This window comes from Pyrus communis, chromosome 5, assembly GCF_041283825.1.
Source record: "Pyrus communis isolate YQ-2024b chromosome 5, ASM4128382v1, whole genome shotgun sequence".
Taxonomy (NCBI): domain Eukaryota; kingdom Viridiplantae; phylum Streptophyta; class Magnoliopsida; order Rosales; family Rosaceae; genus Pyrus; species Pyrus communis.
In genome coordinates, this window is record NC_142569.1 from 27,862,740 (window position 1) to 27,879,734 (window position 16,995).

Here is a 16,995-nt window from a genome sequence, read left to right on the forward strand (position 1 = left end):
TGCAAAATACTTTGTTAGTTATTATCCGATTACATGCCATGTTAGATTCTTAATCTTTGTGGGTATTTTATTCTAGGTTCGAGTTTCTAATGATTGATCACCTTTAGGAATTTTGCATCTAGAGATTTAGATAAATCTATGAGGATGACCAATATCAATTAGGTTTATTGGAACTAAGATTAAGAAGAGTAGACAAACTAGTGAGGATGACCAATATCAAGCTAGTCCTACTTGGTTGAGATGATTCTTCTATGCTTAATGGGTTTCTATGTGTTTAATTGTATGCCTAACCAATAGGATATAATTATCATGTAAAGATACAAGAGTTGATGTCTGACCACGGATTAATTCATACCTTAGAAAGAACAACCTTTAACATTGGCATGGTAATTGGATAGTAATTGGCTCTAGGAAAAGTAAATAGGATTGTTATTGGTGGATTCATAACCTTAGGTTTTCTTGTATCGTGTGTTTGATTTAGGTAATTGTCTTTTCTTTTGCTGGTTAATTTTAGTTTTAATCAATTACTCAATTACTCAATTATTCAATTCAATCTATCCTTTATTTGTTTAATTAAGTCTAGCGTGATTAATTGGTTAAATTGGTGTTAAAGCAATCCCTGTGGGATCGACCTTGTATTTGCATATATTTCTACAATTGTTCATGCGCTTGCAAGTTTAATTTGGTTTAAATTAATCTATTATTTAGGTTAGTTTAAATATACATCAAGTTTTTGACGCCGTTGCTGAGGATTGCTCCTTAATCCCAATTTGTTGATTACGCTTTACTAACTTTTATTTTTCCTTCTTTCTATCTTCTGTTTTATATTATTACAAAAAAAAATAAAAATAAAAATAAAATTTGCCGCAAGTGTTTAGTTTTGAAATTCCTTATTGCGCCTTACTAAATTTGCCGCAAGTTTTAATGGTTCCCTGTTAGTCATTAGGTTTACTTTCCATTCCTCTGTTAATATTTCCCGGCAGTTTTTATTTTTTGTTTTATTTTTAATTTGTTAGTTTTTTTTACTTTTTGACTTGTTTTCTGTAGGAGAAAAGAGATGGCTTATCAACAATTTCCAATGGAATATTGGCCTTCTAGTTCTCAATTTTCAGAATTTGTACAAGAAGCCACACCCGTGGAATCCATGAAGCCTTCATGGGTAGAAACTTTTTCATTGATGGTTCAAGCTAATACACAACACCAACAATCCGCCTCTCAAATTTTGCAAGCTCTCTAACAAGGGCAGTGAGCGTTCCAACAAGAGTTCTAACAAGAGGAGCAAGCACACGCTCATGCAATAGCAAAATTGGAGAAGCAAGTTGGACAACTTGCTGCGATATTGAGAGAAAGAGATAGAGAAATATTTTCAAGCGAACCTGAAGCTAATCCCATTGAGCGAAGTGTGTGCCATGTAACAAGTCAATGCAACTGAAAAACTCGAAAGTGAGGAAAAGATGTACAACCAGCTTGGTGAACTAACCAAAATGGCAGCAGAAGACGAAGACAATGATGCCACACCACTTCCTAAAATTCCTTCTTATGAAGAGGAGTTTCCTATTCTGCAAGGCTTCACGAATCCACATAGAGAGGAGCCAAACATCGAGTTAGTAAGCCGAAAGGAGGGAGACGACAGAGATAGAGACAAGGGATGCGACAAGTTGGATTTTCAATTGTTTGAACCAAGTCCACCTCTATCAAGTGTTACAGAGTGCTACATGATAGATTCCATTGAACCAAATGTTGATGATTCTTTCATTCTAAGTTCTTCCAAGGATCCTTTTGAAGTCCACTGCTCGAATTATGGAAGAGAGTTTGGAATTGAGCCAAAAACTGAAGTTATGCATGCTCAACTCACTTTCAGTCCGTTGGCCAAGATATGGTGGAAGAGACAACCAAAAAAAGTGAAGAAGAGAATGAAGTCTCGAGCGTTGAAATTGAAGAAGAAGCAAAAGTATGCAGTGCCTCATTGCCTTGTATCAACACCAAATTTCAAAGCTACAAGATGGAAGAAAAGGAACAAGAAGAAGATTCATGGAGTGGTTCCTCATTTGAATGATCCGCCATTCTTGATTTAATTTCAGCATGGTCTAGCTCATGACTATAAAGAAGCGCTTCTTGGGAGGCAACCCAAGTTTTCTAAACTTTTCCTTTATTTTTGTAATTTTTCATTTTAGTTTGTTTTTTGTTGGAATCAGTTTTAATTCCTTTAATGCTCTCAGGCACGGTAGTCTGCAATGATCCAGTTTTTTTTTGTTGTGGGGGGTGGGGGGGGGGGGGGGGGGGGAGTACGTTACAAGGCATGACGTCTCATGGTCAATGTTGTTCATTCATGCTCCAATGAAAAATCCGGGGAAGTTTTCACACCCTCTCTTTAGATGTGTTATTTGTTATCTTTTCTTTGTTCTAAACATTGAGGACAATGTTTAATTTAAGTTTGGGTGTGGGGATTGTAGGTTTCAAAACAATAAACAAAAATATTTTCGGTTTGAAGGTCACGTAAGTTTTAAGTTGGATATCTTTCATGTGCATGAATTTCAAATTGCTGGACCTTAATTAGCTTTTGGTTGTCCTTTTCTTTTATTTAATTTTGTCTTTAGTTTCTTTTGTTTTCTTTTTATCTGCTAGTTTAGTGTAATCTTAGTTATTTTTATTAGCAAAAAATGTCAAAAATTCAAAAAGATTTTATTTTTCTTCAGTCGTTTTCTTTTAGTTTGACATTCCATAAGTCAAAGATAATAATTTGCTTTCTTCTAGGTTACAAACTTATTTGAATTGGTTCTTTTTATGTAAAATTTCAATTGTTTTGTATGGTTAATCAGATTCTTACATGATCATTCTCAAGTTTATTTTATACAAATAACCAATGTTAGTATGATTAGCTTTTAACTTAGATAATTATACGTGGATTTTAAGTGAAAACTTATTGAACCCTTGTGAGATTTTGAGCCTCTTACATATTCTTTCTTGTGAGTTTCATGACAACATTATTATTCACTAGACTTGCTTCAACATCACTCGAGGCGAAATCCTAAGTCATGCAACATTAGAGAGATGATTAAGGCCATGTTTGGATCGTTTGAGCCTTTCTAACCAACTTTTGTGTTATATTATCCCTAGTTACCTTTTGAAGCCAAACACTTAGCCTTTTCTTTCATTACCCATATTTATCCTTACCTATTTAACCTATATTAGCCATACCCATAGCTTAGGAGATATCAAGTGGACGTCAATGAAGATGAAGGTTGGGTTCTACATAAAAAAAAATGGTGTGTACCGAGGTACCATGTGTAGTATTATCTTTATTTCCGAAAAGAAAAAAAAAAAACTTTGTATATATATAGCAAAGAAGTTAGGAAAGAAGAGTTTTAAATTGTTTCATCCCTACATCATGAGTCCTGGACCCCAATAATAGAAGATCCAAGTTTTAAAGAGGACCAACCGAAGTACATAACGAAGATATCTTGGTATTTCTTAAGCTTTAGATTTTCCATATCCTTTCTTTGATATCTCATACCCTAGCCTATCGTTACAACCCTTGTAAAGACCTTTGATCTTTGGTGTTGCATTGATTTACATTAGTGGAGAGTTGATATGATGAGCAAGCTTATGGGGTTTTATATTGCTTATCATGATTTGAGTGAAACACTTTGCCCTTTAATGTGTGATTTTTTTATGTGAGTGATATTCATGGTAGAGGATTTTAAATTGAAGCTTTGGTTTGCATATACCTATCCGGGTTGAGTAAGTTGTATTGATATTGGTTATTTCACTCATTACACTTGAGAATGTTGTGTAGGGTTTGGTTAATTTTATTCTAAAAAATGTTTAATTTTCTTAAGTTTGGTGACTGTCTCTTGATTGCTTTGAGGCTAATTTATGGAAGGTCTATTGTTTTCCTTGTCTTTTATTTTTGTTTTGCTCGAGGACTAGCAAAAGTTTAGTTTGGGGGTATTTGATAGGTGCATTATTTATCATATTTTCATATTAATTATCCCTAAGTTTTGTTAAGGAATTGATTATAAAAGAACCTTATTACTTTCATTTTCTCAGTTTCAGCCATTCTGTGCACTTACGAAGTTTTTGGTGATAATTCGACTTTCCGGAGGAGTTTTGATGCAAGGCTAATTGGAGAAGGAAGCTAAGAAACTGAAGATCATTGTGTCCAAATTTCATAATTTTCCATGGAGTCGTTCATTCCAGTTTTACAAATCAATTCCGCAGAAGTTGTTTTCCCTTCAGAATTGCGCAGCTGTAGGAGAATGAAGATTTGAAGGCTTTCCCGATTTTTCCTAGTGACTTGCGATATATTCCTGGAAAGATAAGAGATAAAGCTATGTTTCCCATATTTTTACAGAATTTTCCAAAAGAAAAATCGACCCCAAATATGGCGTGCAAATCAGATGCCGTGTTTCCCAAGTCAAGAAGGATTCTTTCCTAGTTTGTCTCATTAATTATTTAGGAGTTTGTTTTATTTTAGGAGACTTTCTCCTAGACCTTTTAGGGTTTTTCTAGTATAAATAAGGTCCCTAAGCTCTCTCTAATCTATGATCCATCCATCCACCCCCGCATAACCCATACCACCGCACCATACTACCATTTACCATCTCCGCAACAAGTGAAGAAGAGCTTAGGGACGTGCTTTGCCATGGATTCCGGGTTCTATCTTTCTTTTATTTTTATTTCTATGTGTAACTAAGTTATTTTCTAAGGTTTATGATGAAGCCATGACATGAATATTTGCAAAATACTTTGTTAGTTATTATCCAATTATTTGCCATGTTAGATTCTTAATGTTTGTGGGTATTTTATTCTAGGTTCGAGTTTCTAATGACCGATCACATTTAGGAATTTTTCATCTAAAGATTTAGATAAATCTATGAGGATGACCAATATCAATTAGGTTTATTGGAACTAAGATTAAGAAGAGTAGACAAACTAGTGAGGATGACCAATATCAAGCTAGTCCTACTTGGTTGAGATGATTCTTCTATGCTTAATGGGTTTTTATGTGTTAAATTGTATGCCTAACCAATAGGATATAATTATCATGTAGAGATATAAGAGTTGATGCCTGACCACGGATTAATTCATACCTTAGAAGGAACAACCTTTAACATTGGCATGGTAATTGGCTCTAGGAAAAGTAAATAGGATTGTTATTGGTGGATTCATCTTGTATCGTGTGTTTGATTTTGTTAATTGTCTTTTCTTTTTCTTGTTAATTTTAGTTTTAATCAATTACTCAATTATTCAATTCAATCTATTTTTTGTTTGTTTAAATAAGTCTAGCGTGATTAATCGGTTAAATTGGTTTTAAAGCAATCCCTATGGGATTGACCTCGTATTTGCATATATTTCTACAATTGATTCGTGCGCTTGCGAGTTTAATTTGGTTTAAATTAATCAATCATTTAGGTTAGTTTAAATATACATCACCTAACTTCTGCCCAGCCCCTTCCAGACTTGTATAGCTCCGCCTAGACCCGTCTAATCCCACCTGGGCATCTGTCTAATACATTTTCTGATTTTGCAACCGATTAATAGTTAATCGCGGCGGTCGGTCACTGTCCAACGCCTAGGTGGCCACCTAGGCTAATTTTTAGAACACTGACATTAGTAACTAGGGACCGGATACTAATTTTTCCTATATATATTAAATAATAAATATATTAATATACTACACTATTAATTCAATTTATGTATATAAATTGCATATACGAAAAAAGTTCGAGAATATCCAAAAAGTTATATATATATATATATGAATTCTAAATTATGTTTCAGAAATTGTGAAATAACTCCAATAAAAAAAAAACTTTGAAAATGGAAAGCTGGGTCTTAGTTCTAGTTTGGAATTGTTGTGGTTATTTAAAAACTACTTCTGTTGTGTTTTAAGAATAATTAGTTCTAAAATAAAGCAGTTGAGCGTTTGATAAACGTATTTTTAAAATTATTGTAAGTATGAAAAATAGTGTAAAGTATTCAGTAAATTTTAATGTACAAGTGATATAATTGTATAAAATGACAAAAATGGAAATGATAGTGTGTGATGACGATGACAACGGTGGCGAGGGCAATGGTTGTGGACCTATGGTGGTACCAATAAAGAGGTGTGGTGGTTGAGCTGCAGAGGTAACAATGGTAGTAGGGGCAGCGACAATGATGATGGTGGTGGTAGTGGTGGCAGTTGTGTTTGTGGTGGTGGTGTCGATGGCGGCAACGATGGTAGTGGCAGTCGTCGTTGTCATTATGGTCGTGGCGGTGGTGTTGGCGGCAACTATGGTAGTGGCAGTTGTGGTTGTAGTGGTAGCGAGTACTGTTGTGATGGTGGTTGTAGTGGTGTGGTGGCAGAGCGATTATGGTGTGGTGTGCTGGCAACTATGGTTATGATGGTAATGGCAATGGTGGTGTAAGAAGTTAGGGTCTGTTGTGGGAGGTGGTGGTAGTCACTTTGTTCTCTAAGGACACAATGTGTCTAGAAGGATAAATAATGTCATTTTTTAAATTAATGAGGGTATTTCAGAAAATAACAAAATTCATTAAAGACTCAGTTCCTCTTTTTATTAAACCAGCTTTCAAAAGCAACCTACATGCTGCTCTTAAAAGCTACTGTTTGGAGACCATTGTTTTTAAAATAAGTAAGATATTTTTATTTTTGCCAAATATTTTTTTAGTGATTAACTTTAAATTAAAGTAGTTTTTAATAAAAAAAGGTAATACCAAACGGGACCTTAGGATATTTATGTTTATTCTTAGAATCCCCCTCTTTGCAATGTAGACTCGTAAACAGTAAAATATCGTCTGCAAATTAAAAGAAGAATAGATATTTCAATTTGAAATTTCTACTCTCACGTTCACAATGAAAAAAAAAAGGGAAGCCTATGTGATACACAAGCTCTAATTAAGTGTTATATACATGTCACCACAAACAGTAATGTTACGAGGAACTTAAGCTAAATTTAGCAGGGACGCTCTATAAAAGTTTGACGTAGTGTTTAATACTAACCTTTGTAATTCTTGAGAAGTTCATTAATTGTTAGTTCCTTGTAGTGTATTCGTAACAAATAAATCTAAAATTCATTGCATGGAACATTGAAAGTTCTTGGTCCAAACATAAACATAAAGAAAATAATGCATATTATCTTTATGTGCGTCATATTTCATGCTCTGTTTACTAGTAAGTATACTTGTAGAATGACAAAGTGACACAAGGGAGGTCATATATTTGTACGTTATTTTAACATGACAAGTAATGCTTATAATTAACACCAAATAAGATAATTGGTCATCATAAAAAAGTAATAATTAATTAATTGACATGCACACATTATTATGTGTTACGTAATACTAAAAGTGATATAAAAATATGGTTTCCTAGCGAACATTGTTAGCGTATGACATTGTGGAGTACATGGTGATAAAAATTCTTAGCACAGAAGAGAGAAGATGATATATGGAGAGGCCATCTTTCTTCTTCTTTTTTGTTTTTTTTTTTTTTTTTTTTTGTTTTTGTCAAAAGTAAACTTTATTAAAGATGAATAGAAACGTTTACATTTTTCGCTAAAATATTAAATAAAAACTCAGGACTCAGAGCATCTCAACGAAAAGTACCTCTAGGTGAGGCAACATATGAGGCCACAGCGTGGACAGCAGCAATTCCATTCTGCTTAACAAACAAAAACCTCACCCTTCCATTTTGAGATACTAACTGGCTGATATCATAAATAAAGCATTCCAACGTAGCATCAATCCCATAAATTCCATTGATCATTTGAATTAGCCATTGAGAATCAGACTCAATCTCCACATCATGAAGGGCTGGTTTGGTATTGCTGTGCTTTGAAAAAAAGCTGCTTCTGTTGTGCTGTGAAAAAAAGCGGCTGTGAAAAAAAGCCAGCAGAGTGTTTGGTAAACTTTTTTGTGAAAGTGCTTTTGGAAAAAAAAGCAGTATGATAGTGTTTGGTAAACTTTTATGTAAAACAGCTGTGACTGTGTAAAATGACCAAAAAGGGTATAATACTAGATGTGCCATTAATTTAATTTTCTTAACCAATAAAGGTGAATTACTAAATATACTTTATTTGTAAAACAAACATATTTATAAACTTTATCTTAAATATTAATTAGTATGACAAACTACTTCAATTGAAATATTTTAGACTGAATAGTTAGAATTCATTAGTACAATATTGTTAATGTACTTAAAAGTAATCTAATTAGATGCATTCATCAAACTTGCCGCTATTCTATTTCTTAATAACGAGCTCAACTCGCAAATACAAATCATCCAAAATTATAGGGGAATAAAGAGAAACTGAAACAAGTGTGGCTTCCATCTGCACTGCTTTGGCTGTAGAGGCACAAGGACGATCCCTCTCTCTCCCTATCTACAGATAAATATATCTTATAACCGCTGTTCAATGCTTGGTAAACTTCCTGAGGACTTCAAAGTAATCGGGGAATGTTTTTCTGGTACAACCGGGATCCTTGAGAGTAACTGGAACGTCTCCACAGGCAGCAAGAGAGAAAGCCATGGCCATTCGGTGGTCATCATACGTGTCTATTGCTGTCACGTTTAATTTTTCTGGCGGTGTGATTATGCAGTAATCTGGTCCCTCTTCAACAGTTGCTCCCAGCTGAAATTTAGGTCCGAAAAATGTTAGAGAAGTAATAAGCATATGAAGGTGTGGGACTATCAAGTGTGAGGGCAGCCAACTAAAACGAACCTTTCTTAGTTCAGTGCAAAGGAGCTGCCATAAGCAAAGCAGTCAAGTACTGACTACTAATTGATCCAGAGAGCTTCACCTGAAAACAACAGATAAAGTGTGGATTGAATTGATTAAGTGCATCAAAACTGCAGGCATTACAGAACAACCATAAATATACAAGACAATGCAAACCACACCTTCCCCCCTGGAAGGCCTCCCTTTCCAATCACACGGACAGGAGGGCAGTTTGTTCCAAGAAAACAATCAGCATCCACACCAAGCTGCTTAAGACCATCAACTAATTTCCTTCTTTAGCTCAAAGAAAATAACGAACCTGAGCCTTCAACACAATCCGTCCATCTTCGCCATCCAGCTTCGAGACAACAGTAGAGGTGCTTATGCCTGTTCCAGTATTATCGCCAAAGGATTAACCATTATGTTCATCAAAACAGTACTGGAAATCAAACACTAGTCAAATATCGACTTACTCTTCTCGACAGCAACTCCATTGCTCTTGAGACTCTCAGCACAGCAATTGTGATCAGAGTAGGAATGGCTGTACCAAATAACTTTCACAAATTAGAACAAAATGCTGAAACTTGATGCAAATTAAAACCATGGCTGCTCTAATTAACACTAAGAAATCTGCAGCCAATATTGTCGATGACGGAAAAATAACATAAACAAATATACATGGGAAGGAGGAAGATCGAACAAGTTGTCGGTACCCATTCCCAATGCAGAGAGCTCAACTGCATTGTACTGCTTGATGTACCTCTGCAACCGAATAACAGATTCAAGAAAGCTCCTTTAGAAACATCCAATAACCAACAAACGTCGATTAAAATTCTTTCCCACAGTTTCTAGGCAACCAAACACGCAATAACCAAGAAAGATAGAGAAAATGTAAGGACATTTTAGTGAATAATGAACAGAATCTATGTTAATCAGATCAAGAATCAACAAAAAAGTGCAAGAAAGAACCAAAACCTTAACAGACGACGATCAATTTTATTTCCCGGGGTTTTTACTTTCTAGGCAACCAAACACGAATTACAGCCCAGAAAGCGAGATAAAATGTAAACGCATTTCCGTAGTCCTTTCGTGTGTGTGTACATACCTTGGCAAGATTGCAGTAGAAGAAGAATGGACGCTTGGTGTGCGAAACGTGAATCCGATTCTTGTTCTTCAGCTTCTTCGTCTTCTTATCCCAGCATTCTAAATCACCAAATTTGACTAAAAATTGAAACAATATCCTAAAAGAAATTGAATCCAGACATCACCAACCCATAAAAGTAAGAGATTTTCAATAATCAACAGAGTCAACAACAAAAGAAACATTAAATTAACAAATAAATGAATAATTAATCAGTTATGTACGAAATCGGAAGTGTAAAACACACCTTGAGGGGTGGGTGGGGGGAGGAGAATCGACGAATGGGAGGAGAAGAAGAAGAAGGAAGAGGAGAACAGGGAAATGAAGAAGAGAACACAGGCGAGAAAAGGGCAAAATCGAAAAAATGGAAAAACCAAAATAAGGGTATGAAATTTTACGAGAAACAAAATCTGGGATAAGAAGAATTGCAACGCAGCAAAAGAAAAGAGCAGCCAAACCCTAACCTAAAAATTTAATTAATTAATTATAGCAAAAATTGAAAGCAAGTCCAGTAGTTGGTACCTGGAAGGCGACAGCGGTGTGGCGTTGAGAGTGACGGAGAGAAACGAAAAGGAGGAGGAGGAAGAGGTGCAGCGGCGGGAGGGAAGAGGGGTGTAGAGTGCAGCGGCGGGAGTTTTTTGCAACAGAGAAGGAGAGGGTGCAGAGTGTAGGATCGGGAGAAGGAGAAAGGAGAAAGGAGGGGGCAGTTTTGGTAAATTGAAAAAATTCATTAATTGGGTACTGTAGCTCCGCGTTTTGGAAAAATAAGCGGCTTCTCAAAGCTGCAAAATGCAGCTTCCACTTTTTGGCTTTTTTTCATGTGAAACTTTGAAATAAAGCTGTTTTGGGATGTTTACCAAACACCAAAATCCTTATCAGCTTTTTTTCATGGCAACTTTTTAAAAAATCACCTCAACCCCAAACTGGGGCGAAGTCCCATCTCACCACAAACCTGCGCAGCACGGATGGCAGCTGCCTCAGCCATTGCCGCTGATCTGAAAAACAGCCCTCCTGCACCACCAGCCGCGTGCAGCAAGCCAACAAAGTCACGCAATACCCACCCATAGCCGCCTTTACTTGTTTTCTCACACCATGCCCCATCACAGTTGAACTTTAATACACCAAAAGTAGGTCGCCTCCACCTAACTAATTGCCCCGCGAAACTCCCTTCATTCCCAGGTTGATGCACACTAGCTTCCTTCCTCTTCACAACTTGAGCCGCTCAAAATTCAAGGATTTGCTTCTCACTAAATGAACCATCTCCATTGGATCAAACAAGACTCCGTTAAAAATCATTTCATTCCTGCACTTCCAAATTCGCCAAAGGACAAAAAAACACTCTTGTAACAATTCCTCATGTCCTTCTCGCGAAACCAAGTACAAAGAATCTGCCAATACTCCCGGAAGTCCCTTCCTCTCACACTTACCATGTCTAATTGGAGTGAACAACAATACCACATCACACAGCTGAATGCACATTCAAAGAACAAATGGTGTTCCGTCTCCTCCACTTCTCCACACATAATGCATAAGCTATCCACATGCATCCTACGGCGGATCAGATTAACCCACTCTGCTAGGGAATTATTACAACAGCGCCAAATAAAGAACTTTAATTTGTTAGGCACTATTAACCCCCAAATATTAATCCAACAATGGTCAACCTCATCCCATCGACTACACCCCCCAAACCCCACCTACAACCCCCCACCCCGGCGCGTTTCCTTTCCTCCCTAGCTCTCCATTGACCTGCCTCTCCATAGCTACTCCATATCCCGTTAGAGCCGTATAAGCTCCACTAGTAGAATAATGCCATATGAGTCTATCCTGACAGCCCGCTAAACTCACAGGCCACCCAAAGATAATATCCCCCTCTTCCTTATCAAAGTAGGTCCGAACCACATCCGTCTTCCCAACCCCCACGTTGGCATTGATCAAGTCCGCCACCATCAATGGCATGTCACCTTGTTGCGATCGAACTTTAAAATTATGGGGTCTCGGAAGCCAAGGGTCCGGGCGGACCCTGATACTCTTGCCGTCACCCACCCTCCACCTTAAGCCTCTCTCCAAAACCCTTCTCCCCTGAAAAATTCCTTTCCACCCCCAGGAAGAACGTGTCCCAAGTTTAGCCTCTATAAAAGTTCAATCCGGGAAATATTTTCTTTAAGAATTTGGCCTAATAAAGTATCCGGATTAAGCATAAGCCGCCACCCAATTTTTGCGAGATAAGCTAGGTTGAACGCCAATAAATCCCTGAACCCTAACCCACCAGTCTTCTTACTCCGCTTCATATTCTGCCATGAGACCCAATGCATTCCACCTTTTTCCTTATTCCCCGGCCACCAAAATTTAGCAATAGCCGTTTCCAACTCCTTACAGAGGCCCACCGGGAGCTTAAAAACATGGCATAGTTTGGCAGTGCCATTTCTACTGCTTTAACAAGAATCTCTTTACCTGCAGGGGACAAGAATTGCTCAGCCCAGCCATTGATTCTCCCTTCTAAAGCCTCACGAACCCCCTCAAACACCGTCTTCTTGGATGCACCAAAGTCAGCTGTAATCCCCAAGTACTTGCCAAAGTCATCTTGTCCCATAATATTAGCACACCTAGCAAGTTGTTTCCTCCGTTTCTGCGGGCAATTATCCCCAAAATACAACGAGCTCTTCTCCCTATTTATAATTTGACCGGAAGCTTCTGCATAACACTACAACACGCCCAACACCACATGAACCTCTTCCTCCTCAACCCTACAAAAAATAACCGCATCGTCTGCAAAGAAAAGATGTATTAGAGGCACGGCACCAGGTGCCACCTGCACACCGTGTAACACTCCCTGCTCCTCCTTCCGGCGTAGCAATGCCAAAAACCCCTCAGCACTAATCAAGAAAAGGAACGGAGACATAGGATCTCCTTGCCGCAGACCTCTATGTGGTTGAATATATCCAGTAGATGCTCTATTAACCAAAACACTATAAGACATCGTAGTGATGCACTCCTCGATTCGTTGACAAAACTCACTTGGGAAGCCCATAGCTTTCATCATCACCAATAAAAAACTCCATTCCACACGATCATGAGCCTTCGCCATATCCAGCTTCATTGCCACCGAAGCTTCATCACCGTCTCGGGTTTGATTAAGAGAATGTAAAATCTCATGCACCACCAATAAATTATCCTGAAATTGTCTCCCAGCCACAAAGGCCGAATGGTTTGCACTAATAAGCTGACGCATAGCCATCTTCATACGATTTGTTAAGAGCTTGGCAATCACCTTGTAAACCACATTACACAAAGATATCGGTCATAACTGTGACATCATTCGCGAACTAGCCACCTTGGGAATAAGAACCAGGTGGGTGTGGTTCAATTTCCATAATAGTTTCCCAGAAAACCAAAATGCCTTCACCAAATCCACAACATCCTTCCTTACAATACCTAATATTCATGGTAAAAGCCTCCTGTAAAGCCATCTAGTCCAGGTGACTTGTCAACTGGTATTTGGAAAACAATCTGCCGCACCTCCTCCTCCAATACCGGCCGCATAATATTGCTTCGAGCCGCCTCCGAAAGCCTAGTCTCAACACAATCCGTAATATCCAGAACTCCACACGGGCTGCAAGACATGAAAAGTTTTTGAAAATAGCCAACTGCGATCGCATCCACTACCACACACCCTGATCATCTTCCAAACCCATAATTTTATTACATCTACGCCGTTTCACCATCTGAGCATGGAACAATTTAGTGTTTTTGTCCCCCACCTGAATCCATTGAGTGCGTGATTTAAGCCTCCAATATCTCTCTTCCTCCTTGAGCACCGCCTTAAGCTCCACCTCCTTATGGCGAACATTAGCATTTGCAAATGCTGGAGTTTTATAAGCTTGCCGTAGGTCTTTCTTCAACATATCAATACGAAGTTTTAAATTACACCCATTACATTTCCTCCATTCTTGCAATCCACAATGAACCCATTTCAATTTTTCCGTAACCCTAAAAGCATGAGAACCCACAAACCCACGGCTCCAATTTTTCTTTATAACCCCACGACATTCCCCCACCTTGTTCCACCGTGGGTCATAAATAAATTGTCGCTTCCTAATCGAGACCAATGGCTTTGTGTCCAAAATAAGCATGGAATGATCAGACTCTAAGACTTCATGAAGAATTTTCGCCTCAGGATACACATCAACCCAACCACATGTTGCTAACCCACGGTCCAAACGTTGCTAGATAGGGCCTTCATCCCTTTTATTCCTCCAAGTAAATGGGTACCCTGTAAAACCCAAGTCAAAGAGCCTGTTGTTGACAGTAAAATCACATAAATTTCTTCGACTTGCGACAGACCTATAATTCCCTCATTCTTTCTCCGAATCATCAATTATGTCATTAAAGTCCCCAATAAGCAGGCATTTATCCCCTGCAACCTCAATCCGACGAGATAGCATTCCCCATTGCTCCTTCATTTTATTGTTATCCGTACTCGCGTAAATTGCAAACAATCTCCAATGCTCATTCCTTTACCCATCGCAAACCTCAATGAAAAATCAGCATATTTCACCAATAGAACATGATCATAATTCCTCAAAAAAATGCACATACCACCAGCAATTCCCCTTGGTTCAACAACATGCATAAATTCCATCCCAAGCCTCCTCTTCAAATAAACATAGCGATGACTCCTGTTTTTAGTCTCCAACAGAATCACTATGTCAGGGGTATGGAGCCTATTATGTTCCAGCAAATCATCAACTATCAGGTCACCCCTGATACCCTGACAGTTCCAGCACATAAGCTTCATGGGGACTTGGGAGACCCTTTAAGGCTGGTCTCCTCCACCTCATAAAACAACGATGATTGTTTGGGTTGGTTTCTTTGAGGTTCAAAACATTCAATAGGTTCCTCATATTCCACCTCATAATTTGGTCTTTTCCGTCCTTTTTGGTTCTTCATTACTGCCTCAATAATAGGAACCAAATCAAAGCCCCTCTTGTCACTCAAAGGCACGCGACGTGCACTACCGAGTCCATTCCCTTGCCTCCCAAGTCATTCTTCCCATTATCCCCAAATTGTACCACAATATTTAGGTCAATCTCCTTTCCATTCTCCTGCGATACACAAACATAGTTAATGTGGCTATCCTCAACGGGCATTGCATGAAAGACCACATCAACTGCTTCATCCATGATCACACCCCCCTTCCCCCCCCCCCCCCCCCCCCGGGGACCGATTAAACCTTCATCAAATGCCTTATTTCGAGCTCTTCTTGCTTTCTCTTCTTCCATTTGTTGAGAACGGATTTGTGCAACAAGGTTATTACCCTGTGGTGCTTGATTAGGCAAATTTCCCCTATCCTCGCTTGAAGATCTGCTCATATTCCCCACTTCGTCATCTATACAACTACCCATTTTGCCACCATATTGATCTCTACCGTCCCTAGAAGTAGGTGTAATCCCATTATTTGATGTTTTAGAAGACCCACCATTTCTATTCAAACCATCCCAGTGACTCCTACGTACACTCCTCCTCCGTCCTGGACTAACTCGGCCCCCAGTTGCAGGACCTGATTCCCCACCCCGAGTGTTCAATCTCAATGCTTTACCGCGAAGGTCCACCACTACGTCTAAGCCCTGATACGCCAAAGCATCCTCCTAATCCCTCACGTCCCTACCAACTTCCATATCAACTTCCTGTTTGTCACGACAAACTCTTGTTGCATGCCCTAAAAACCCCCAAATTAGGCAATAACAAGGTAAGGATTCATACTTTTTTTTTTTTTTTTTTTTTTTTTTTTTTTTGAGAACTAGGAATTCACATTCCAGGGCAAAGAAGCCAAACAGGGACAAGAAAGCCTACCAAAGGCAAACACAAAGAGAGAGCCAACCAAGACCAAAGAAGTGAACAGGGATACAAACTACAGACACTTCCACAAAGTAAAAGAGTCACCCCGAACACCACCAAAACACAGTTAATGAGGACAAGGAAGACCGTCGTTACATAAGACATGGACTAACGAAGATGGAGGCCTATCGACCCAAACACAATTGCACATCTCCGTAATACCAGCCGATGCAAGAACATTCGCTGCACAATTGGCTGATCTTGGCACCCAAGACTAGCGACAGACTTGGAAAGCCTCACTCAACCGAAGAACCCGATCCAAGAGAGGGAAAGCCTCCTAACTGCCATTATTAATAGGACCTCTGAGACAAGAAATCACTTCAAGAGAATCATATTCGAAAATGATAGAATTAACAACCAAAGAAACACCCAACTCGCAACCTCATAAAATAGCCAAAGCCTCAGCCACTATAGAAAATGAGGCCTTAAGAGGGTATCTTGCAGCAGCCAAAAAACACCCTCCTGCCTTCATAGCAACCACCCCCGCAAAACCCAATCTAGATACTTTGGACCAGCTAGCATCCACATTAACCTTTATAAAAAGAGCAAGAAGAGGACACCACCGCGAACCCAAAGCAACCGGAGCACCAATCGGAGAACAGTGATGTTCCAACTCCTTCCTCGCAAGAACAAAAGCTCTAAACGCATTAGACAGAGCAAACAACACCTTAGAGGGATTTATAGAGACTTTATTGAATACAAAATCGTATCGGGCTTTCCAGATAAACCAACATGTGAAGGCAATATAAGACTGAAACCAATTACGGTTAACCGAGGTCCCCTAATTAGACATGACTGCCTGTAACCAAAGAACCTATGAAGGGATACCATCTCTGTCAACTTTGTAATTAAGGGCTCCACCAAACCAAAGAACCTCCACCCACGGACACCCCAGAAACACATGCTCAACCGTTTCATCATCGCAAAGACAAAGAGGACAAGTAGGGGATGGGGATAACCTCCTAGAAAAAAGAATAGCTTTAGTTGGTAAGCCTTGGTGCACCCATAACCATAAGAAATGACAAATTTTAGGAGGCACCACCAACCGCCAAATTAATTTCCATAATTCCTTCGAGACCAAACGAGCTCTAGGCAGCCGATGGTCTCTAACATCTAAAGACCTCAATTGAAGCCATCGGTATCCCGCCTTAACAGAATATTTCCCATTCCTGGAATCAGCCTAAACAAGACGATCCTTCCCCGAACGGTCTTCAATCAAGGTTTCTTTAATAG

At 38.8% G+C, this 16,995-nt stretch overlaps 1 protein-coding gene and 1 long non-coding RNA gene across 2 annotated transcripts; both read right to left on the reverse strand.

Moving 5' to 3' along the window:
- Positions 1-8,238: 8,238 nt before the first annotated feature.
- LOC137736642 (uncharacterized) lies at positions 8,239-9,932 on the reverse strand. Its single transcript, XR_015963029.1, has 6 exons — positions 9,829-9,932; positions 9,402-9,485; positions 9,197-9,264; positions 8,906-9,110; positions 8,727-8,805; positions 8,239-8,636 (listed from the first exon to the last, which is right to left on the reverse strand). It is a non-coding gene; the product is annotated as an uncharacterized LOC137736642 (long non-coding RNA).
- Positions 9,933-10,771: 839 nt separating this feature from the next.
- Positions 10,772-13,102, reverse strand: LOC148697064 (uncharacterized). The gene is made up of 4 exons (XM_088693438.1): positions 12,626-13,102; positions 12,242-12,493; positions 11,614-11,946; positions 10,772-11,068 (listed from the first exon to the last, which is right to left on the reverse strand). The coding sequence occupies exons 1-4, from the start codon at positions 13,100-13,102 to the stop codon at positions 10,772-10,774; spliced, it is 1,359 nt and encodes a 452-aa protein (XP_088549564.1).
- Positions 13,103-16,995: the final 3,893 nt, after the last annotated feature.